At 51.6% G+C, this 23,973-nt stretch overlaps 1 protein-coding gene across 5 annotated transcripts in view; it reads left to right on the plus strand.

The window, feature by feature from the left end:
* The window catches only part of CLEC16A (C-type lectin domain containing 16A), a 234,618-nt gene that overhangs the window by 113,275 nt on the left and 97,370 nt on the right, over positions 1 to 23,973 (plus strand). For all 5 annotated transcript variants that reach the window (XM_061401133.1, XM_061401131.1, XM_061401129.1 and 2 more), the window contains one exon: positions 3,529 to 3,649. In XM_061401133.1, coding sequence (XP_061257117.1) covers positions 3,529 to 3,649 — 121 coding nt within the window. The remainder of the gene's footprint in view (positions 1 to 3,528; positions 3,650 to 23,973) is intronic.

The raw sequence follows: 23,973 nt of genomic DNA on the forward strand, positions 1-23,973 counted from the left end.
TCAAGATATTTGCATGAAGTTGTATTTGTCCCTCCAGTTCTGTGTCCCTGTTCCCTCATAAAACTGCAAACAGTTTTTGTGTTTATCGCTATTGACTTTGAAGAAATAGGATATTTTGCTTTTACTCTCTGGATGTATATTGTACATTAAAGAAAATACAATAACATCTCACAGAGTTTCAAAAGTAGGATGAAAGAATTTCCGGAGATTTCATCACCCTAAACAAACAACGCAGACTTCGTGTGTCTCCTCCCAGCTTTGTCTGCAGACACGTCTTTTCACGGTTGCAGGGGGCGCGGGCCGTAGACTCGCTTTCATCCTTGCTGCCTTTCTCTTTCCATTGTGAGCAAGAAGTTTTTCATACGGTGATACAGTTTTAATAAGTCTTAATTTCTTACTCCTGCATAAAAGTTTATCTGGTGACTTTTGCCATAATTTCCTTAGGCGTTTTCCTGCTGATGGACATTTTGGTTACTCCCAGTATTACATTATTTTCAGCTAAATTGTAATAAGCAGCTTGACGAATACAGTGATTCCTTTCTTTTGGCTTATTTCTTTAGGATAAGTTCCCAGAAGTGGAATTTCTGGTTCAAAGGGTATGAACATTTTTTTTTTTTTTTGGTGACTCTGTCAGTGTTGCCACTTGCTTTCCCAAGGGGCTGTGCCTACTCTAAAGCGCTTCAGCACTCTTTTAAGAATGACTGGCTTCCATGGCCTTGGTGGGCTCCTGGCCTGAGTGACTGTCACTTGAGCTCATCAGCTTGCACGTGCAGCCAAGGTGGCAGGGGAGAGGGCTCAGGCTGAGTGTTTGTTCCAGGTCCGGCCCTGGGGCTCAGGGTGGTCTTTGTACTATCTCCTTGCATCTTCAGGGTGGCCCCATGATCTGGGGTGGTGGGAACCCCTTTTCCAGAGCTCCAGCCCAGGCCTGGGGGATCACCTGACTCAGGTTGGACTAAAGGTCTGTCTGATTGGAAGCCATCCGCTGCCCCACTCGTGGGGCTCTGCTTGCTCCCCACTGCATGGAAGCAAACTGGAAAGGTCTCTTCTTTATAGTTAAGCTTGTCTACGGCCATACCACCCTGAACATGCCCGATTCTCTTAATATTTAAAGTTGGTCAGCTGACACGCCTTTCCAAATCTAATCCATTCTTCCTGAGTCAATCTTTCTATGGAAGCATCCGAAAGAATAAGAATACTCTTTTCGTTTTTAGTAATACATTTCAGTTTGCACATTAATTCAGCAAAGTCAAGAAAAACACTCAATAAAAGCGTGGGTCCTAATGCTTCACTTTGTTGAAGGCAAAGGCATGTGGTTGGAAGGACACAGTCTTTGGAGTCAGTTACTAGGTGAATCACCTTGGGCTGTCTGCCTGACGTCTCTAGGCTTCGGTTTCCTGTCTATAAAATGGGAACCACTCAGGGTGGTTAAAAGGCTCGAATGCATGACACAATGCAACCCCGACCCGTACCTGGCAGGCAAGGGATATGCAGAGAGAGTGGTGGTGGTTTAGGGAGACAGTAAGATGATCAGATGACCTTTAATCCCGGTATCTCACCTTTCTCTTGTGGATTCTTGGAGTTCTGGGGCTGGCCAACATGGCCCACCAAACCCTGTAGATGCCCATGGGAGCCCCGCTTTCACCCAGGTGGAGTACTTGGCCCTGTGGGAATCTGCCCTCACATTCATGAGCCTGGGCTTCTCACACTGTGTTTGTAGAGAGACATCTGCTGATTATTACAGATTTTTTTTTATGAAGACTGCTCTTCAAAACTTTCAGAACAGGAAATTCCCTGGTAGTCCAATGGTTAAGGCTCCAAGCTTGCAACGCAGCAGGCTGGGGTTCGATCCCTGGTCAGGAAACTTAAGATCCCACATACCACATGGCATGGCCAAAAAATAAAACAACAGAAGCACGCAGACAGAAATGTTTAGAACAATCGAATAATACACTCATGCCCCCACAACCACCAACTTTATCATATGAAAGTTTATGTTTCTCTAGTGCTTCTGGTTGACTAAGGAATACCTGACGCCAGAATAGGCCCAGGAAACAGGACTGTTCGTCCAGGTTTCTGCATCGGGACGTTAAGTAATTGGCCCAAGATCGCCTGGCAGTTCTGGACCAAGTCGAGGTTAAGGTTCAGAGGTGTCCGCAGGCATCCTCGTTGCCTGGGTCAGCAAAAGTCGGTGCAGGGCTGGCTCTTTGTGGACAGTCATCTGTTTCCTCCGCCCCTTGTTTTGGGAAGCACCTTGTCATACTATGGACACCTCCCATCTCAGCGCGCAGGCCTGCAGCCTCAGAACTGGAAACACGGGGACCCGAAAGAGGCTATATGGCTCACCAGTGGCGACAGTGGTTTGTCCCCATGGCCTCCTCGTGCTGAGCGGTTCAGTGGCAGGAGTGAGGCGTGGCCACCCCTTTACGGACCCTGTGCTGCCTGCTGCCTGCCCCACTATCATCTCAGAGGCTCCCCGCAGCCCCACGCAGTAGAGACTCCCACCCCCATCTCACACAGGAGAAAACTGATACTCGTGGGGCCAGGGGCCTTGCCCAGCACGGTGGAGCTAGGAGTCCAGCGCAGACCTTCCATACCTGACTCGGGGCTGTTTCCCTCAATCAGGGCAAGTGGCCTGGAGGCCACGGGCCCCGTTGTTGCCGCTCCACTTCCTGGCCTCTGGTTGGTAGGCAAGTCAGCCGAGCCTGGGACTCACGGGGAGTTACCTCCAGGGCAGACTGACCACTGGGAGGAGGCTGCACAAGCTTCCCAGGCTTCCAGCCTGGGGTTCAGCTTTGTTCCCACTCTCTGGAAATGCCTGCTCACCCTGGGGTCCGCCAAGACTCTTCCTTGATGGGCCGGGAACCTGTGCTGATGGGGCCCCCTCCATCCCCACCTCTGTCCCGGCTGAGACCTGAGGGCTCCCAGGGCACTGACATCACTGCATACCTGCCAGGTGCCAGGTCCTCTGCCCTGAGAGGGCACAGCCTCTGTTGGAAGGCCACAGGGCCAGAGCTCCAGGTGAAGGACTGTGCAGTCTGGCGGGCTCCGAACCCTGCCCGCATCTTACCTTCTGTCTCTCCTGCCCCCACATTCAGTTGGTGGGACCTTGAAACCCTCATGGTTTGGATTTTCAGATTTTGGGCTGGTTTAGTTAGAAGAGACCTGGTTCTGGCCCTCCCTAGGTGTGAGCTTGGGCCAGATCACGTGGCCTCCATGGGTCTCGAGCCTCAAGTGCCGAGCGGGGCTGCCACGAGGGTCACGTGACCCTAGAAGGAGGGTCCTGGCAAACAACAGGTGCTCAGCGAGGTACAGTGGTCCCAACCTGAGCCTGTGGGTAATGGCACAAGGCTGCCTCCTTGACTTTTTTTTATTGTAAATCTTGGCTCTGAAAGCACCAGAACCATGATGCTGAAAGAGGTGAGCTTTGTCTTGTTCGTTTTAAATCTAGAGTCATTGTGTGATTTCTCCATACGGAGCTTCTCACCAAAATGACTTCACTCTTCTCTGCTCTCCGAACTGTTGGTCCAGGCCATCCGGGTGTTCTTCATGCTCCGTGCCCTGTCCCTGCAACTGCGGGGGGAGCCCGAGACCCAGCTGCCACTGACGCGGGAGGAAGACCTGATCAAAACGGATGATGTCCTTGACCTGAGTGAGTTGGTCATCTTGAGTCACTGTTGGGGGTGAGGGGACACCGCCAGGCTGGCTCTCGCATCACTGGGAGGCTCGTGGGTGACCTGCATGTCGTACTGGGGTTGATCCATCACCGTGAACTTACAGAGCGTGCATGTTACACAAAACTTTCGGAAAAGGGGCCCTAGATTCTAGACACTTGGGAGTCAGTCTGTGGGCCCTGCTTTCTGGAGACCAAGGGGAGCTGCGCAGCTGTTTTGCTGAAATATCTCTGCATGGTGACTGGGGTCTCAAGCAGGCGTGGGCACAGCTCTGGGATCCCTGCCCTCCATATAGTCATAGCAGCACCAGGAGGTTGGTTGTGTGTGTTAAAGGTGGTCTGTATGATTTTAATGACTAAAGGATCCTGGCTGCTTAAAAAACGGAATGTTTTAAAAAACACAAGCCACCAGCATTTAGGTAAAAATGAAGGCTTTGGAGGCCCAAGAACCATGTGCTGAGCCTGAAAGCCTGAGCATCCAACCAGTGCCTCAGCGCTCTCCTCTTCAGTGTGAGACTGAGATTTAAAGGAGACAGAATATAAAGCCTAGTTGTGTTCCTGTAACCCTTCTCCCATTCATATAACTCTTTTTCCTGTTATTTGCTGTAACATTTTGATATATTAGGATTCTTTGGTTATGAGAGATAGAAAGGCCAACTTAAACTAACTTAAGGAAAAAGAAAGGCAGATTCACTGATATCAGTGTAAAAAGCTAGATCTTCTTTCAGGCATGGCTTGATCTAGGTACTCAAGCAGTATCATCAGGAAACCGCCACCTTCCTTCTCTCAGCTTTTCTTTCCTCTGTTCTGGCTCCATCCCCCAGAAAGCTCTCACCAAATAGTGACAAGATGGCCATCAGCACCTCTAAGATCTGCTGAACTGGCTAAGCCGCCCTGACAAAAACAGAGCTTCTCTTTCCCTATAACTTATATAGAAGTCCAGGGCAATGCTCTCATTGGCCCAGCTTGAGTCACATGACCGTTCCTGACCCAGTCAGTGATCAGCAGAATGTGATTCACTGATTGGTTAGGTCAAGATCACATGCTTAGCTGTGATGCTGGGAAGGTGGGACCTGCTCCTTTTGAACCCCATCGCCTGGGGCTGAGGAAGGAGGGGGCCCCTAAAGAAACTTGAAAAGAAGAGCTGGAAGCTGGAGAGGCAGAAACGGCAGGTAGCCACTTTGTAGTGGACGATGAGAGAGAGAGCCCTTGTTTTAAATCAACTTTATTGAAATACAGCTTGCATCCAGTAAAGTTCACCGAGTTTTAGTGTACAGTGGAATGAGTCTTGACAAAAACTATTCAGTTGTGTGGCCTGCAGTTATGATGCAGACCAAGGAGGGTTTGTATCTTTTGAGCCAGAGGCCCCTGCCCAGCTCTGTATTCTCTCAAGCAAGTGATTGAAACCACCACGACTTTTGTTTCCTTGCCTGGAAAATGGGGATGATCTTCATTATGTTACAGGGCTGTTTTGAGACTTGAGTGAAGTGTAATATGAAACATAAGATGACCAAGTCTAGTGCCTCACACATAACTGTGCTCAGGAAAATGGAGTCAGTATTGCCTGATAATCACATCCAGTGATGCATACAAAGAGCACACTGCCTGACATGTGGAAGGTTCTCTGTAAATGATTATTATGGCTTTTGCCTGGTTGTCTGATTCCTTTGTCTTGTCTCCATTTTGTTTATGCTCCTTTATTTCTTTTCTCTCGGAAGAGCAAGGAAACTGCATCCCCTCTGTGCTCTATACCCATCTTCTGTGGCCCTTTCCTCCTTGAAATATGGCCACAGGGATTTCTGTAAAGGTTTAAATTGATGGCATAGGCTGGAGAGACCCATAAACCCATCTTTCTCTGATTGGATTCAAGGAAAGAGAGAAAAACAGTTTGCTTTAACGGGGCCTCTCCATCAGAGCAGCAAGAATGTTTGCATCCGTGAAATGGAATTAAATTTTATGCTGGGAATTCACGTACCCTGCCTCCTCCCACTAGGAATGGCCTGCTGAAACAAAGGTTAAAAGTATTTCACTTATCAATTTTAATTGATTAGATTGCTAGTTGAGATCACTTAACTGAGCCTTTTTGGGTAGTTGGCCATTAAGAAAGTAATGGCTGTCTGTCTTTACCCAGCATGATTGCAAATTATGTCTTTGCTAAAGAGGGTGCGGGCCAGAGAATACTATGAATTATGGATTTTATGAGCATATGGTATGAGAGTAAGATATGCATGTGTTGACTTTTTGTGTGTGTGATTATTCTTAAATGCTAGAGCTTCTCACTTTCCATTGGGGAAAAATTAGCAATGCTTTGCATTTCACCAAATGCCTTCTGTGTATACTAAAGGTCGGAAGCATCCTAGTATAGGTGGGGGCATTCAGATTTGCTAAATTTCGGAGACTGGGCTTGCTTCTTAGGAGGTCATGTTTTGTCTCCCTGAAGCTTGAGGAAGCTGACTCAGGGAGGAGTTTTTGGGGTTGGCCAACTGCTTAAATGGGTTTAAAGGAATGCAGCAGGAAGAGTTGGCTTTAAGTGTATTTACTAAATCTGTCACACCTCGATAAGAAACCCCAGCATCAGCGCATTCAGAAGCCGTCCCGTACATCCACTGACCAGCAGTGCCAGGTGTGGCAGGCGAGCTCTGCCAAGGTAGCTTCTCACGGAGAGCATCAAAGAGGCTGTCACCCCTTTGGAAAAAAGTGAACTGTACTGAAAGCCTGTTTTGTTTTCACTGGAGAGGAGTGCGGCGTGGGGCAGAGTCACAGACTGGCAGCCATGAGGGAAGGAGGGGAGGGAGGGAAAGAGAAACAGAAGGGCAGTGGGAAGGGAAGACTAGAGTAGACTTGACTAGATAAAAGAGATTAGATTTTAGAGGGAATAAGACTGTGAGTCTCCATGCGCCCAGCCTTCAGCTTCAATAGTTCTTATCCTTTTGTGGAGCCTCATTTCCTCGGGCCCGCCATTTCTCTTTTAACCACCACCCCGCACCCCCTGTGTATTAAAGCAAATGGGACTGCGTCTATAAATACTCATCTGTAACAGATAAGGACTGGGCTTCTCTTCTTGATTAAACTGGTTGCCACCATTGCAAAAGGGGAGCTTCCCGGCCCCCTCACTGCGCTAGGTGGAGCTGGAGATGCAGCCTGGGTTCCCCTGTGTTCTGCCAGCGTGGCCCCATTGACGCTTGAGTTTGCAGCCCCTGCTGTAGCTGAAAGTAAGCAGCTTTGTGACCTCACTCAGGGTCTTACTGCTCGCCGGACTGGACTTTGCCAGGAGAGCTGTTGAAGATCAAATGAAATCACGTTCATGAAGCATGCGGCGCCTGGCTTGGCACGCACTAGGTTCTCAGTGACTGAGAGCCAGTGAGCAACCGGCACAGAACTCATACTGGGGGGCACCCTGCCTTAGCATTTTCTGCTTCAACAACATTTTGGGGAGTGCCTCCCAAAATATTTAAACCAGTTCATCACTTATGGGATGGCATCATTTGGGGGTGAGGGAGGGGTAAGAAGGACCACCACTTCCTGGTGGTCCAGTGGTGAAGACTTTGGCCTTCCAGTGCAGAGGGTACAGGTTCGATCCTTGGTTGGGTAGTTAAGATCCCACATGCCTTGTGGCCAAAAAACCGGAAATCACAAAACAGAAGTAATATTGTAGTAAATTCAATAAAGACTTAAATAAAAAAGACTGTGTGGGAACAGATGAAGGACCCTGTGCTGCGTCTAGGCCGCTAGGCAAGCGCTCCTGCACAGGCACCACTGGGCCGACTGATGCCCTGAACTCAAGCAGAGGAGAACTAGGTTCCTGCCTGTCTGCCTGCGACCAGATAACGTGGGCCGCGACGACAGCAGGGGGAATTCCTCTGTCATCTGGACACCCTCAGGAGATGCCAGCCATCTTCAGGCAACGTCCACAGGGGCCCTTGAAATTGACATAGTTGTAGCCATGCCATGTGCAGCACCCACCTAGTCTTGTATCCTGATTTTTAAAATGCATTCAGTGAAGCCCGTCCATTAATTCGGCTGTATGAATTGAGCACCTGCTGTATGCCAGGCACAGTGCTGAGGTCTGGGAAGTGATAGTGAACTAATAAAGCCAGACTTGACCTCTGCTCTGTGGTGCTTCCAGCTGGGGGCAGGGAAGGGACCACAAACAGGTAAGGGAGTAAAAGCTAACTGCACAATCGCGGGTCGATGGAGGTGGCTCTGTGGAGATGAGGAATGGGGTCCAGGGCTAGAGAACAATCAGAGAAAAGGCCTCAGAGGCTGCTGAGAGAAGCGCCTCTGGAGAAGCATGTGCCGGGGGAGCCAGAATATTCCATAAGAAAATGCAGAGATGAGGCCTGCCAGTTTGGGAAGGGGGAGGTGGAAGGTGAGAATGGGCTTGGTGTGTCACAGGCCCATGTGGCTGGCAGGTGAGGAGCAGGGGAGAGAGGAGCTGAGATGAACAAGATCTCAACTCCAGTGCAAGGGGGAGTCAGCAAAGGGCGTCCGTGAGGACAGCTACCCTGATTGTGCACTTCTGGGACAGGAACTGCCGGGTCACACAGTGCCCGCACAGGCCCATGAGCCATGTCCAGGGGCTGGAGAGGCCACGTAGCCTCGTGGCTCTGAGCCTAGGCTTGGGAGCCAGGCTGTGCTGGGAGAAATCCTAGCTCGGCCCCTTGCCACCTGCCAGCGTGTGTCCTTCAATGAGTAACGTAATCTCTTGGTGCTTCGGTTTCCTCGTGTGTAAATGGGAGTTGCTGGGAGGAGGCAGTGAGTTAATACATGTGATGTGCCTGGAACAATGCCTAGGACAACTTCAGGGAGGCCAGTTAGGTTGCAGCATTGGCCCCGGAGCCAGTGACAGTGGGGAGCAGGGCGTGGGGACGCAGCCCACACATCTCCCTGTTGGCAGCAGGCTGCTCCATCTTGGGGGCAAAAAACTGAGGCTCTTTCTTGACTCCCCTCTTCCTCTCAAACTCAGCATCCCGCTGGTCACCACACCTAGGCAATTCCTTCCAGATCGATCTGGCCATCTCTCCCAGCTCCACTCCTTAGCACCCGGCTTGCCCTGCCATCATCTTTTCACCTGCACCGTTGCAGAAACCTCAACCAGTCCCCAGCTTTTGCCTCGTCCCATATGGTTTATTCTCGACATGGTGTCCAATGTCATCCTCTTAAAAAATAAGTCAGACCCTGTCCTCCTCAAAGGCCTCCTCAAAGTGGCTTCCATCCTACTCTGACCAGGAGGAGAGATATTTACAGGGGCCCATGAGGCTGGGCGTCACCCAATACTCCGAGCTCTCTCTGTGTCCTTGCTGTTCTTCAGACACATCAGGCATGCTTCTACCACAGGCCTGTGGTCTGGCTGTGCGCCCCCCACAACCTGCAGACCACTCACACCCCCGGAACAAGCACATCTGTGGGTGCTTACAAGGCCCACGACTCCCACATGTTGCATCCATACTCTGAATTCTCCATCTGCCTTTGAGCCCTGGACCAAGCCCCCCCTCTTCGTTATCCTTTGTTTGTTAATGAATAGGAATGTAATATATTCCCGTTTCCCCAGTTTTAACACTTTCTGTGCTTCATCCCAGCACCCTTGCACGCAAGAGCTTTTAGACAAAGTGGACCTCTCCAGCGGTGCTCATCTAAATGCCTAAAGAGTCGTTTCCAGCAAGAGTACCGTGAAGCTCCCTAAGCAAGTTATGTGGTTGGATTGTAAGTCCATGAAAATGTGAGCTTATTGATTTGCTTCTCTCGCAAGGCCAGGGCTAGTTTTGAGATTTTGTCCCTTCTGGAAAACCCTCTATGTTGCCGTATTATGCTGATGGCCCAGTCTTCATCATGTGCCCCATCTTGGCGCGAATGAGAAAAGAGCATAAATAATAGAGACTGTGAAAAACAAACCCAGAATGCAGGCTATTCTACAAGATCCTCGATTTGAACTTTTCGTAAGTGGGAGAAGTGTTGGGCAAAACTGAACGGAACAGTGAAAGCCAGGGACCAGTTCTAGATTTTAGATTATCAAAACGGAAGAGACCTGGCAGCTGCCCCCTGAGATTGGATCCTGGATTGAGGAATAAAAACAGAATAGATTTAGGGGGCTTTTGGGGGTTGAATTGGAAAAAATTTGCATGTGGCCTGTGATTGGATAATGTAATCAAGGTCAGTATTACCTTTCTTGGGCGTGATGATGGCATTGTGGTTCTGTGGGAGAGCGTCCTTGTTCTTAGGAAGTACAGACCGAGGAGCTCAGGGGTAAAGTGCTGTGTTGCTTGTCACTTTGGAATGATTCAGAAAATAAAAATATGTGAGTGTGTGGGTATAGTGAGAGAAGAGGCAAATGCCACTAAATATTAACCACTGGTGAATCTAGGTCAAGGGCCCGTGTGGGCTTATTTTGACAGTTGAAACTTTCTCAAAATAAAAACTTAATGAAGTGGAAAGAAACAGGTCAAATCCTTGAAAATCAACATTTAATTAATGAGGAGTGTTGTTGTTGTTAAGTCACCAAGTCGTGTCCGACTCTTTGCAACCCCATGGACTGTAGCACACCAGGCTTCCCTGTCCTTCACTATCTCCCAGAGTTTGCTCAAATTCATCCATTGAGTCAGTGATGCCATCCAACCATCTCATCCCCTGTCGACCCCCTTGTCCTCCTTCCCTCAGTCTTTCCCAGCATCAGGGTTTTTTCCAATGAATTGGCTCTTCACATCAGGTGGTCAAAGTATTGGAGCTTCAGCTTCAGCATCAGTCCTTCCAATGAATATTCAGGGTTGATTTCCTTTAGGGTTGACTGGTTTGATTCCTTGCTGTCCAAGGGAATCTCAAGAGTCTTCTCCAGCACCACAGTTTGAAAGCATCAATTCTTAGGCACTCAGCCTTCTTTATGCTCCAACTCTCACACCCATACATGACTGCTGGAAAAACCATAGCTCTGACTATACAGACCTTTGTTGGCAAAGTGATGTTTTTGCTTTTGTTTAGGATTAGGGGCTCTGGGTTTGAATCCTGGCTTTGTGACCTTGAGCAAACTAGTTAACCTTTCTGAACCTTTCTCCCGATCTGTGAAGATGGGGAGATGATACTGCCTGGTTGAACTGTTCTGTTGATAGTGAGTCCATCAGAAGTGCTCAGCGTCTTCCACCACGTGTGAACACTGTCCTGGTGGAAATAGTCATTAGTGTTCTTCATCTGAACTGCACATTGGGCACAAAACAATTTTCTGAACTAGCTGGTGCTCCAGAGGAGCTCTGACAAAGTGAAACCTTGACTGTTTCTGTCCAGGGGATACACTGAGAAGTGGAGGAGTCCACATGGGCCTGTTAATTAGATAGAAAGAAAGAAAGTGAAGTCTCTCAGTTGTGTCTGACTCTTTGCAACCCCATGGACTGTAGCCTGCCAGGCTGCTCCATCCATGAGATTTTCTAGGCAAGAATACCGGGGTGGGTTGCCATCTCCTTCTACAGGGGATCTTCCCAACCCAGGGATCGAACTTGGGTATCTCACATTGCAGGCAGACTCTTTATCGTCTGAGCCAACAGCAAAGCCCTGTTAATTAGATAAGTTTCTTGGAAAAAATGACTTTTCAGGAAAGTGGGTGCCAGCTGATTGGAGAAGAACTGAAACCTGTAAAAGAGGCTTGATTCAGACCCTGATGGCTCCTCCAGGGCAGTTTAGTTCAAGCATTTTCAGGCCCGGAGCCCCAGAGAAGTGGTTTGTTCAGTACTGACACTGCAGAGGACTAATGTTATCGTGAAACCCGAGAGGCGAGTATGGATTCGGCTTTGGAAGTCCTATCTCAGGCGAGTGTGATTTTGTGGTTCTTCAGCCTGTACTCTGCCTCTGTGTTTTATCTTTAAAGGGAATACGGTCCATGCTGGGTCTCTTCTCATTGCCAGCTGTTGACTTGGAACCACTCCTGACCCTACTCCAACCCCAGGGTCTGGGGGTCAGCAGCCATCCCCCCTGCAGCTCTGCCCCCTCCCCAGCCCAGACGCTCTGCACCCAGTGTCTTCCATGCGGGGGTCCCAGCCCAGGGCCTTGTCCCACTCTGGTCCATCTGCTGTGTGGCTGGCCTCCGAAAGGCAAGTCTAGCCCACCTGTGTCCATTTCATACATCCCTTCCCCGCTTTAGATGTCAGAGCTCCTGGGCCTCCTCCTCTGCCTTGTGTCTCCCTGCTTCTGAGCCCACCTGGCTGTGGTGCTGCTCACTGGTTCCTAGACACAGCACTCCGGCCATTCCCCACCGCTGGGCCTTTGCCAGACTTGTCCTCCCAGCCTCCTTCCTCCTCGCCCCTCCCCAGGCACACCTCAAGTGTGCACTTGGTGCTTTGTTTTTCTGTCCCTGGTAACAGGACCTATCACGTGGGAGGCGCTCCAAGGAGGCTTGTTGGGCTGAACTGACTAAAACTTTAGCGTGCATAGTCACTCAGCCAGGTCCAGCTCCTCGCAAGCCCATGGACCGTAGCCGACCAGACTCCTCTGTCCCTGTGATTTTCCAGGCAAGAATACTAGAGTGGGTTCCCTTCTGCATAAATGTTTAAGGCACTTTCATTAATACAAAAGTGGCATTTCTAAAAACTGTCCTGAGTAATTTGAGACAGTTGGATTGTGAATTAAAAGAATGTTTGTTTATTGTTACTATGATATTTGAATAGCCAGGTTTTCATAACAGACTTTTTCATATGAAGAATATACCAAGAATCTTAAATCCACCCTGGTATTTTCTAAAAATGTAGATAGTCCTAATTTCAACAATCTCAAGTCATTTTACCTAAGGACTAAAATGCTGCTTTTTTCCCCCTACCCTTGTTTGAAACTAGAACCCTGAACTAGACTGATCAGAAAAAAATCATGTTTGAGTTAAACCACCAATTCTCTCGGGAAATGGAAAACATGGAATTAACAGCGTTTTCCCCCTGCCCCATGAATTAGGCTGCCTCTCCATGTGCCTGATGAATAACGTTGCTGGCCCCTTTTCAGAAATGAAGTAGAAATATGGAGAAATGAAATTTGTGTCTTATAAAGTGACTGGAAATGTGATTATAATACAGCTGTCAGTTTTGTTCAAGTGGAAAATTTTAAAGCAAATCCAATTGCAACATTATTTGGTTCTCTTAAAGCAGGGTGATGTAGCTGTTTCCTACATATTGATTATTTGATTGGTACCTGTCTACTGGACTTTTTTTTTTCTCAGTAGCACTCATTGATGTGGTTTAATGTATATTCCTGTAATCTTTCCCTGTTTTTATAAACTTACAATCATAATCGAGCTACATTAGAGAGACATGTTCTGCTGAAATCACAAGGTCACCTAATGGCTATGCCCTCTGTTGTGGGTTATGTATTAAAAGTAGTCCTAGACAGTTCCGAAAAAGACAAAAATGATTATTTTTTCTCTCTGCAAGGCAGAATTTCTCGATTGCATCCTGTGCCTTGGAGGAGATAAGGCGTTTGAGTGTAGAGACTGGTTTTTGAGCTTTCTCCTTCCTTGCCTAGTAAAATGATCATTTCCACTGAAGGCACGTTCCACTTTTAAGTATTTCCACCCCCCCACCACCCCCGCCAGCCCAAATCCCAGTCCTTGCCAGGCATTTGAAAATGGGGCCACGGTTTTGATTTCTCTGATCTCAGGGGACCTGTGGGTTAGATTTGCTCCAGGAACATCTTCTGCGGCATGTCAACACCCTTGGGAAGTGGATGCAACTGCATCTCAGGGCAGCCAGGACCGTGGACGGCACCCAGGTGGCAGCGGGGGTCCCGGCTCCAGCACTGTCACGCTCTGACACAGCCGTGCCCCCCAACCTCAGATCTCTGTACCTCCAGGGAAGACGCCCCCCACCATGCTGACACAGTGCCTCGAGACGTCAGGGGGCCCAACAGAGCAGCCCTCTCACTTGACCGGCGCTCCCTGTCACTAAACAGAAGTGTGGGCCTTGTGTTCACTTGGGCCCAAAGCCTTGGAGAATTCTGACTCCTCGCATCCCTGTAACCAAGCTCTGCAGGTTCAGCCAGTTCAGGCATCAGATGGATCCAGCATCTTACTCCCACTCAGCACCTCCAGCACCTCCACCCTGACCTGGACTCTGGAAGCCACCCTGTGACTGGCGTGCAGCTTCTTCACTGCTTGTCTCTGCTCTCCTCCATAAATCAGGTGGCTGTCAGAGCCCTCCGGAGGCCTGCCTGGGCCCCCGCCCCTGCTGCGCTCCTCCAGGTCACAAGGTTCAGGGGCGAGTCCCGCTCCGGGTGCTGAAGCCAGCCTCCTTGATCACTTCTTCACCTCTGGCTGCTGGAGGGGGTGGCAGCAGTGAGCTGCCAGAGGAAACAGAAATTCGTGGGGTAGCCGGGTTGAGGGTTAACGTTGAGTTTCAAGACATCCCTCGCAGCAGCCCACTCGCTGAGGCTGTCTGGGGCTCTGCCTACACGGGGCTCCTCACCCTGAAGCCAGCAGTTTCCCCGCCCACCTCCGCCACCCAGCTCGGCTGGCAGCCTGGGGACAAGGCAAGATCCAGTGATTGCTCAGGCCTCTGGAGCAGAGGGTTGGCTTCTGGGCCTGCTTTCTGATTAACCACAGAACAAATCTCAAAACAAATCTCTGGGGAGACTGAAGCAGTGACAGACTGCGTGTGACCTTTACCAGAGGTCCACGACAGGAGCAGGCACCTGCTCTGAGCTGTCCTCTCCCCAGGCCCCTGCCCCGGCCCCCAGTGCCCCCATCCCCGGCACTTGTCCTGCTGCTCACGCTGCTGTGCTTTCAGCCAGTGCTCAGCCTCCAGCCCACCCCGGTCCCAGGGAGAAGACCGGGGATGGGAGCAAAGGGACCATCACCTTCCCTCTTACTGATGCTCCGTTCGGATTCGGCAGAAGCACTGGGGAGCTGGTCGGTCACCTAGAGCCCTAAGGAAGGGTTGAAGCCGAGCACAGGGAGCACCTGGAATAACGTAGACTAGACCACTGACTCTGACCCCCGAGGAAGTCCTGATTGGAGACAGCAGGGATCCCATGAGGAGGGCGCCATGTTCCCGGCACAGCAGGCCATCCATGCTGATTTTTGCAGTGAATGTCAAATGTAGTTTGCTTTGCTGAGCTTTCAAGAAATGTACAGGGTACTGATCTTGGGACATTTAAACACTTAAATTTGTCATTTCCACTTTGACCTGCCTAGAGATGGAAGTGAAAATTGGCTTGCCATGCTGCCATGCGTGCAGCTACATATCCCCGGACCTGCTCACGCCACAGGACAGGATGGGGGCGGGGCTGATGGTCTCTCCAGAGCTCCCTGTGTCCGAACCTTCCATGTGCCTTAGAATCACCATTTTGTTGTTCAGTTGCTGAGTCACGTCTCTTTGCAACCCCATGGACTGCAGCACGTCAGACCTCCCTGTCCCTTCCTGTTTCCCAGAATTTGCCCACATTCATGTCCATTGAATCAGTGATGCCATCCAACCATCTCATCTTCTGCCACTGTCTCATCACTTTAGGGGTTTCAAAAATGCTCTGTGCCCAGGCGCTACCCCAGAAGGTTCTGATTCACTTGTTTGGAGGATGGGCCCCAGCCTCTCTGGTTGTCGGCGCTCCCTGGAGGATTCCATTGTGCAGCCAATGTTGCAAACCCATGGGTCGGACAGAATGAGGAAGTTTCTGGAACTCCATGCGTAGTCTCTGCTCTGCTGCTGTCCATGAATTCTGGTTCCCTCTCGGAGCTCTCCCTGCCCACCTCCTCGTCAACCAGACGTCACCAGGGAGGCTGGCTTTGTGGCCTGACGCAGCAGCCGTGTCTCTCTCTAGGCTCTGCAGTCCACTTCTCAGGTGGAGACTTTGTGCCATGCAAGTCACCCTTACAGACCCCTTGGGAAGGTGCCACGTAGGAGAGTCATGTCTCTCTTTGAGCCAACTCAGCTGGTCTTCACTCCAGGGCTGAAATTGACCTGAAATTGAGCACTGGAGGAGAAAGAGGAGAAATGTCTTTACCTGGGAGCATCTACAGGGCAGGGCCCTTCAGGCAGAGGCAGGAGAGCCTGAGGGCCCTCGAGGGAGGCATCGAGTCCCACTTGCCACCTCCCTCCGTCGGGTGGCAGCCAGAGCAGTCGCGGCAGCTAAACATTTCTCTCCCTAGTCCCTTCCTGAATGCAGTTGAGTTTTTTGCAAGTTAATCGTGCAGGCGGTGTGCTTCTGCCTTAGATGAAGACAGACAGATCACTTCTCCTCTCCAGCCTGGGACACCTTGTTGGGGAGAGGAAGCGCCTGTGACGCCTCCCTGACCACCACACCAGCCCAGCCCTGCCACTCTACCTGGTGCCTGCAGGCTGGGCAAGGTTGTACCCTCGCCGCCCCAGCCGTCTCTGCAGCACTGAACCCCAGCCCGTTCCAAACTCTCCAGTTGTCCTGAACTAGCACCAGGCCTGGAACCAGCCTGCTTGGCTTTAGGCACAGTCGTAAAAATGCCTCGGGAGCAGACAGCCAGACCAGGAGGCTCAGGAACCAGTGGGCTGAGCCTGCTTTTCCAGGTCTCCCCACATTTAAACCGTCTTGCTTATAACTGAGAGCTAGACGTTGTCATCCCATCTTCCCTTCCTTCCTCCCTTGGTCTGCTCAGGGCCACCGGTTTTATTTTTGGTTTTGGGGTTTTTTTTTAATACCAAGGTCAAGGTGAAGTAGACCTTCCTCTCCCTGCCAAATCCTCATACAGAAAAGCCCCCACGCAGCTTCCTGGTTTTCACCTTGGCAAATCCAGATTATCTTTTGCATTCATCTGTTTCATCACCCATACCCAGGCCTTTGAATTTTATAACATGCTCTCCGTTTTTTTCTGAGTGCAGTTGGGGTTTTCCAGAGCTATGCAAAGCCAGGAAATAGGCATGTCATTTAAATAACTCCAGTTAACCTTTAGCCTGTAACTAGTGCCTCATAAAAATGTGCCTCCCTCCCGGTGGTGGGTAACATTCTCCAGAGCAGTGAAACTGACAATAATCTACAGCCTTCTCCGTTCCACGCCAGGCCCCCTTCCCTCCCGCCACCTTCAGCCCAGTGAGCCCTGACACCAGACTCACATGGAGGAGGCTGGGTGTGGAGGCGTGAGTGCCAGGCAGTGTCTCGGGAAGGTTCTAGACTAGATTTTGTCAGCCTTGATGCCACTCCCTGGGGTCTCCCTGGCCCCCGGCTTCTGCCTTTCCCTTCCTGGATCCCACAGGAATGATAATAAGCACCACCTGTTGGTCCTTTTCCTCGAGCCAGGCGATGTTGTATTTGAAACGGGTTAACCAAAGTAATCCTCACAGCCTGGCCATGTAGGTCTTGTTATTATCTCCGTCTTATGGACGAAGAAGCCCAAGCACAGAAGGTAGAATAACCTGCCCAGGGTCTTACTCTGCCAGGAAGTGGGGGAGCCAGGACACACCCACAGGATTCAGACCCCAGAATGTGTACTCTTGCCTCTGGGCAAAGAGCCTGCCTCCATTCACCTACCACGATCGCGTCCATCATTTATAGAGTGGTGGGCCCTGTCTGGGTGCTAGAAATGTGAGGAAGAATCTAACACAGCCCTCCCTCCAGGCAGCCGGGGACATCCTGGGAGGACTTACAGCAGCAGGTGGATATGGGTGCTGCGATGGAAACTGCAGGGAGCAGTGGCCTTGGCTCTTAGTAGGGCTGAACAGGGACAGGCCTTGCTTCTGAGAGCCCCAGCCATTGAGCTGAGTGGAGTTCTGAGTGGGCGTCCAGCAGGCAGCCAAGCTGGGTGAGAACGTTCCAGGCGGGGGTATCCTAAGTGAAGACGTGTGGGTGGTGTGGCAACCTGGTCATACCCTGTGTCTAGAACGTGGGGTGATATGTGTGTTTCCTGTGGCTGCTATAGCCCAATGACTTCAAACTTAGTGATTTGAAAAGACACAGACATTTATCATCTCACTGTTCTGTAGGTCAGAAGTCTCCCTGGGCTAAAATCACTGGCCTGCTTTCCTTTCTGGGTGCTCTAGGGCAGAGTCCTTCCCTTGCCTTTTTCCAGCCTGCACTCTTGGCTCCCGGCCCCCCTCCATCCTCAGCCCAGCTGTGGTGGGTTGAAGCATTCTGGTATCACATTCCTCTCACCTCCCTGTCTGCCTCCCTCTGGCACTTTCAAAAGCCTCTTCTTATTAGACAGGGCTCACCCAGATCATCTCCTCATCTCAGATTCTGTAATTTAATCACATCTGGGACATCCCTTTGGTAAGAAACCTCCACAGGTTCCAGGGAGTCAAGCATGCAACATCTCTGGAGGCCATTATTCTCCTTATCACGGCTGGGATGTGGAGATTGGCAGCAGACGGGGCCCCACGTGACACCCTGCCCCAGCTCGGGACAGCCACCCCTGGGGTGCTCCTGGGTCATGTGACCAGACCCCGCCCCCCACCACGTCTTCCTGACCCGTCAGCCCCACGCAGGCCCGAGGCATGCCAGCAGGGCCCCACTCTGGTGGGACAGGTGAAGACTCGACTCTCTACACCTGCCTGCTTCCTGCAACCGTCCCCAGGGTCTCTGTCCACGGATGTCCCCAGGTCGCCTCCCTGGGGTTCCGGTACCCGCCCCTTCCTGCCTTTCCTGCCAGTCTTCTCCATCCTTCCTCGAGATTCTCGCTGCTGAGGCTCTTCCAATGGTGGGTGTTCTCCCAGGCAGCTCAGACCCCCTTGTCCCCCAGACTCTCCTTTTTGACCTAAAAGGCTCCAGTGTCATCCTCTGCGGCCATCTGACCCCCTCAATCCTGGACCACCTCACACACACACACACGCTCGGCACCACTCCCTCAGATCCTCAAGCCACAGGGTCCTCGTGGCTTCTTCTCATACATCGTTTCGTCTAGGACAGCCCCACTGAAAGTGCGGGTTTTCTCCAGCCCATTTTGGCCAGGAGGAATTTTAATCAAAAGTCCCCATTTGGTTTTGAGAAGGACTTTTCTACTTTTCTCCAGGAAAGAATTAGAGGGTTCCGGTGATTAAATGGTCTGTGGTAGAATGTTAGTCCTTGACTAAAGTGGCTGAATGTAAAAATGAAATAAATGTGTTCTTGGTTTTTTTTTTAATCCCTCAAGAACATTGTTGACCATGATGGAAAAACATTCTGATTTAGCCCTTAAGTATACGTATGAGAATTGAGGTTCTGCAAAAATTCTCCAGATACCTCCCTTGATTTTGATAACTCTTGTTTAAAAAAAAAAAAACCAACCCACCATAACCTCAGATACTGGGCTTCCCATATGGCATTAGTGGTAAAGAATCGGTCAATGCAGGAGACGTAAGAAACTCAGGTCGCATCCCTGAGTTGGGAAGATCCCCTGGAGGAGGGCATGGCAACCCACTCCAGTGTTCTTTCCTGGAGAATCCCATGGACAGAGGAGCCTGGTGGGCAGGCTACAGTCCACCAGGGTGGACACTATAGGGTCTGATCTCTATAGGGTCACAGAGAGTCAGACACAACTGAAGTGACTTAGCACACACGCATCCAACCTCAGATACTGTGTGTGTGTACATGTGTGCATTCGAGCACCTCTGTATACATACATACCAGAAAGCCTAGTGACTTGTTTTATAGAATCCAAATCCACTAAGTCACTCTTCCCTCAGGAACCTGGGCTCATAGGTGGTCCCATATTCCCCCAGCACCACCGGGCTACCCCCCCCCCACTAGACCCATGTCCAGCATTCACTTCTTCCTGCCGGCAAGACAGTGTTTCTCTGGAAAACAAGCGACAGCCCCTACTCTGCTCCCTAGATGATACCGGGTGATACCAAGACAGGAACTCATTTGGGTGAAAGTTGGGAATTAAATGTGAGACTTGACAAGGCTTCAGTCCTTACGGGTTTACAGGTGTGTTGGGAATGAGTCGTGTCCAGGTGGCCAACGGGACTCTGCTTCAGTTCAGCGGCCATTTACTGAGGCCCTCCTATGTGTCAGCTAGGCCTGGTCCAGCCCACAATAGAGACAGGCAGGCCCTACTGCTGCAGTGCCTTTCTGCAACCTTCTGTCTTCTCTTGAAAAGTAAGACACACTTTCTTCCTACAGCCAGACTCACTTGCATCTGGTATCCCTCCCACCCAGGATATAAAGTTTTAAAATTTCCAAATCTGGTGGATCTATATTCTGGTTTTGCTGTTTGGTTGTGTGGGGTTGTGAAATTATATTTCACTCTGAAAATTCTGGGAGGAGGAGAGCCAGCTGCAGACAGATGCTTTCCCTGCTCCCCACTTTCTGGGAGGGACGGTGAGAGCCGGGGAGCCCCCTGTCAGGGTCTCCATTGCACCTCCTCCTCCAGCAAGTCCTCCAGCTTACCCTCCCTGCCCCGCTCCCTGCACCAGCAGCGACCCTTGGAAAGTCAGGGCTCTGAGACAAGTCACTGAGCGAGTCTGGGGAGGGGGACAGGGAACCTGTCTCGGAGTTTGCCTGGATGGCCTGAGTGGCCTTTGCCTGTGTTGACTTCCCAGGATGGGGACCGGCAGTGGGCTTCTGATGTGGTCATGGGAGGGGTACAGGGCACACAGCCCCTGCCTCTGCATGTCCAAGCTCAACTCTTACTGCCCTTGGCTGAGCCCGCCAGGCCTGCAGGCGCCAGGCCCTCAGCTGCTGTTCCCACCTGGGTCCCAGCCGCGCAGCCCTCCTTGGCTTCCCTGACCATGCTTCTGATCGTCATACAGGCCCGGCCCTCTGCCTGGGACACTCTCTCCTGCCACCAGTGTCCCCTTCACTTGGCTCACTCCCCAACATCCTTCAGATCTCTGCAGACAGTGCCCTTCCCGCCAAAACCTTTTCTGGCCACCAAATCTCTCTTGAGCATTGGCCACTGTATGTAGTTTTCTCTCTTAGAGCTGTTATTCAGTTCATATGGGCACCAAGCTGCTTGAGGGAGGAACCCTAACTCTTTGTTGACAGTTGAATCCTGGGGCTGCCAGCATAGTGGGTCCTTGGTGAAGCTTTGGCACAAGTGAATGAAGGAAAACAAGAGAGTGACTTAGGATCCAGCCCACAAATGAGGACACTGACTTTGTTTTCAAAAAACAGATGGTGATTTCAGGGCCCAGGGGCATACTGGGGGGACCTCTTGGTTCTGACTCTGGGCTTCCCTGGTGGTTCAGTGGTAAAGAATCCGCCTGCCAATTCAGAATACTCGGGCTTGATTCCTGGTTTGGGAAGATCCCCTAGAGTAGGAAATGGCAACCCGCTCCAGTATTCTTGCCTGGAAAGTTCCATGGACAGAGGAGCTTGGCTGGCTACAGTCCAGGGGGCCGAGTCAGACACACACCTGAACGACTGAGCAACTCGGTTCTGACAGCATCTGACATTCTCCCTCGCTTTGGGCCGGTCTCTTCTCTCACTGGGAAGCTGGAAAGAAATCAGGACTGGATTTGACGGCCCGGCATTTGTCTTCTGAACGTGCCTGGCTGTGTGAGTCATCTCGTCATCTCCTTGTGGAGGGAAGCGATCTGAAACTCGACAGGTCAATTGACGCGTCCAAGCGAGAAGTAAATCACACTGCACTCTACCTGGCGCTCCTTCCCGTCCCTGGAAACGCCCGCCTTCATGCAGCTCCCCTGGAGACGCTGCTCAGAGAGAAGCAGCCCAGGCTCGGGCAGCCATCACCTCAAGGAGAATTAACACCATGCCATCAATTGCAGAGGCAGAGAGGGCCGGTGGCCAGATGGCTGCGCATTGGCTGGAATAACTCACAGCCGTTGTGGGTCCTACTTTGAGGAGGCCCCTGTTGGCCCCAGGTATAAATCAGCAGTTCTGCCGAGAGCCAGCAAATGGGTGCCTTTGCGGGTGGGGGAAGGGAGCCTTCTTCTTGGGAGTCTCGTCATCGTCGTCGGAGGGGTCGAAAAGCACCTCCACAACACCTGTCCTCGACTGGGACCGAGCCCTGGACTAGTTCACAAATGGGCGGAGAAGCCCACGTCCTTGTCCCTGGCGCGATCGTGAGAAGCGGCTTTCAGCCTGGCCGTTGGAGGAACATGACACCCATTTTCATGCTGCAAGCCTTAACTGGATGGTCAGAGGGCACATCTGTGGCTTATAAAAAACAAATGGTGTGGCGACTCTCTGAAGGAGAGCGATCACTCGCCTCAGATTGAGTCCCCCGAGAAGGGAGTTGCCATCAAGGCGGAGACAGGCATCACAGCCTCACCCGGGGCCAAGTCCGAGCCCTGTCGCTCTCACCACAAGGCCTGGGTTGCCCTCTTCATGTTTACAAGTGTCTGTTTTTCCGTCTGCAGAATGAGGATAAGTAGGCCCAACCACATAATACACGGCTGCAGAGAAGATTTGGTGAGAAAATGCATTTAAAACCACCTAGTGGACTTCCCTGGTGTCCCAGTGGCTAGGAATCATCCTCCCATCCAATACAGGGGACGTGGGCTCCGTCCCTGGGCAGGAAGGTCCCACATGCTGCAGAGCGACTATGCCCATGTGCCCTGGAGCCAGTCCTCTGCGACGAGCAGAGCCACTGCATTGAGAAGACAGCGCACCGCAACCAGAGAGTAGCCTTGCCCACTTGCCGCAACTAGGGCAAGACCGCACGCGGCAACGAAGACCCAGCGCAGCCAAAAATTAATTAGTTAACTAAAAACAGCAACAGCAGTCGTTCAGCATAGCACCTGTGTGTTACAAGCCCTCGGTGGTCACTACCCTGCTGCAGTCCTGGGTTGCTGGACCCAAGAATAGTTGTTGACTCGTAAATGGCTTCATCTCACAGCCTCTGGGGCTCTGGTCCCAGGTACTGTGAGCTGCTTCCTCTGAGCCAGGCTGGGCTGTGCCATGGGAATGACGCTTCTCCACGCCTGGACACAGTGAGGATATATTTCCTGCTTGTGCTCCCTGTCCACAGGGGTCAGTGAGGAACCCTGCTTCTCTCATCCCTCAGAGACTGGGATGACAGAGGCTTCACAGCTCTGTGGCTGCACCACCTGGCACCCACCCCCTCCTCACAGGGAAAGGGCGAGGATAAGAGAGAGCTGCTTCAGCCAGAAGGGCGAGCGTTCCGCTCACTGTCCCCGCAGCCTCACCCAGCTGCCGGAGGGTGGGGAGACGGTGCAGCAAGTGTCTGGGCCACGCTGGTGGATGCATACCCTCTGCCTAACCCTCGGGACCTCTCAGTTCCACAATGGCTTCTGGGGTGTGGGAGATGAGGAGCACCCAGACCGCGCCTCCCCGTCCCCCCTCCCACTCAGCCAGGAAGAAAACTGAGGGACTGACACTGAGGGAGAAGCAAAGACCTAAGCCCACAGGGAAAGGCAAAACCTCAATCAAGGCCTTGAGTGATTTCAAGATGTTAGTTGGCAGACTCTGGGCCTGTCTGAGAGGAGGCAGGCCCACTGGGGAAGTGTGGTTCATTTGCAAATGATCATGTCCCTAAACCATCACTGTTGCTGACTGATCATCTGGCATCAGAGAAAGCTCCAGAACTGCCCCAGGGCTCCCCCAGCACCACTTCCAGAGAAGAGGGAGGCCGGCAGGGCACAGACACTGCCTGACTGCCTCGGTTGGCCACCCCTACAGGGGCCTCAGCATGTGTGGACGGAGCGAGATAATGACACGGGTAGCAAGGCTGAAGCCTGGGAGGGAAACGGGGCTGGAAGTGGGTGTGGACGTGAGCTTCAGTGCCTCGCTAGCTCCTGGGTCCCCCTCCCAGCTCTGCCACTCGGTGGCCGTGTGCCGTGGGTAGTGACGCCACTTCTCAGGCCCTCTGTGATATAGGGAGAGTAATGAGTCCTGGCCGCTCGACCAGGATGTCGTGAGGATGAACCGAGATAACGTGTGTCGAGCGCAGAGCCACCATCTGTTGAAAGTGCACTGTTAACTGTTACTGCCGTTGGTGGTGGTGAGCTTGTTTTTTTTGTTGTGCCCACTCTTTTCGACCCCGAGGGCTGTAGCCTGTCAGTCTCCTCTGTCCATGGGATTTCCCAGGCAAGAATACTGCAGTGGGTTGCTGTTTTCTTCTCCAGGGGCTCTTCCCGACCACGTGCTTGTTTTGGTCTGGGAAGCTTCTTTGATTTCTGGCATGTATGCACCAAAGCCAAGAATAAGGCTCGGGTGGGGTTCCCTGGGCTCGCACACTGGCCTGACCTTGGGGGCCGTGGATGCAGAGGTTAGGAGCCGGGCTGGGTCAGTTCCCCTTAGCTCACGTCCCCACTTGCTGTCTCCATGCCCTGGGCAAGTGACTTCATCTCCCCATAATATGGGAACAGTAACCGTTTCCCCCTTCTGAGGGGTTCTATGAGGATTTGGCAAAAGGATCCATGTCGTTTTCACGTGCTTTGCTGTAATGAATACCTGGGATGGGAGCTCAGCAGTAACTA

The sequence above is a fragment of the Bos javanicus genome, chromosome 25 (genome assembly GCF_032452875.1).
Source record: "Bos javanicus breed banteng chromosome 25, ARS-OSU_banteng_1.0, whole genome shotgun sequence".
NCBI classification, from domain to species: domain Eukaryota; kingdom Metazoa; phylum Chordata; class Mammalia; order Artiodactyla; family Bovidae; genus Bos; species Bos javanicus.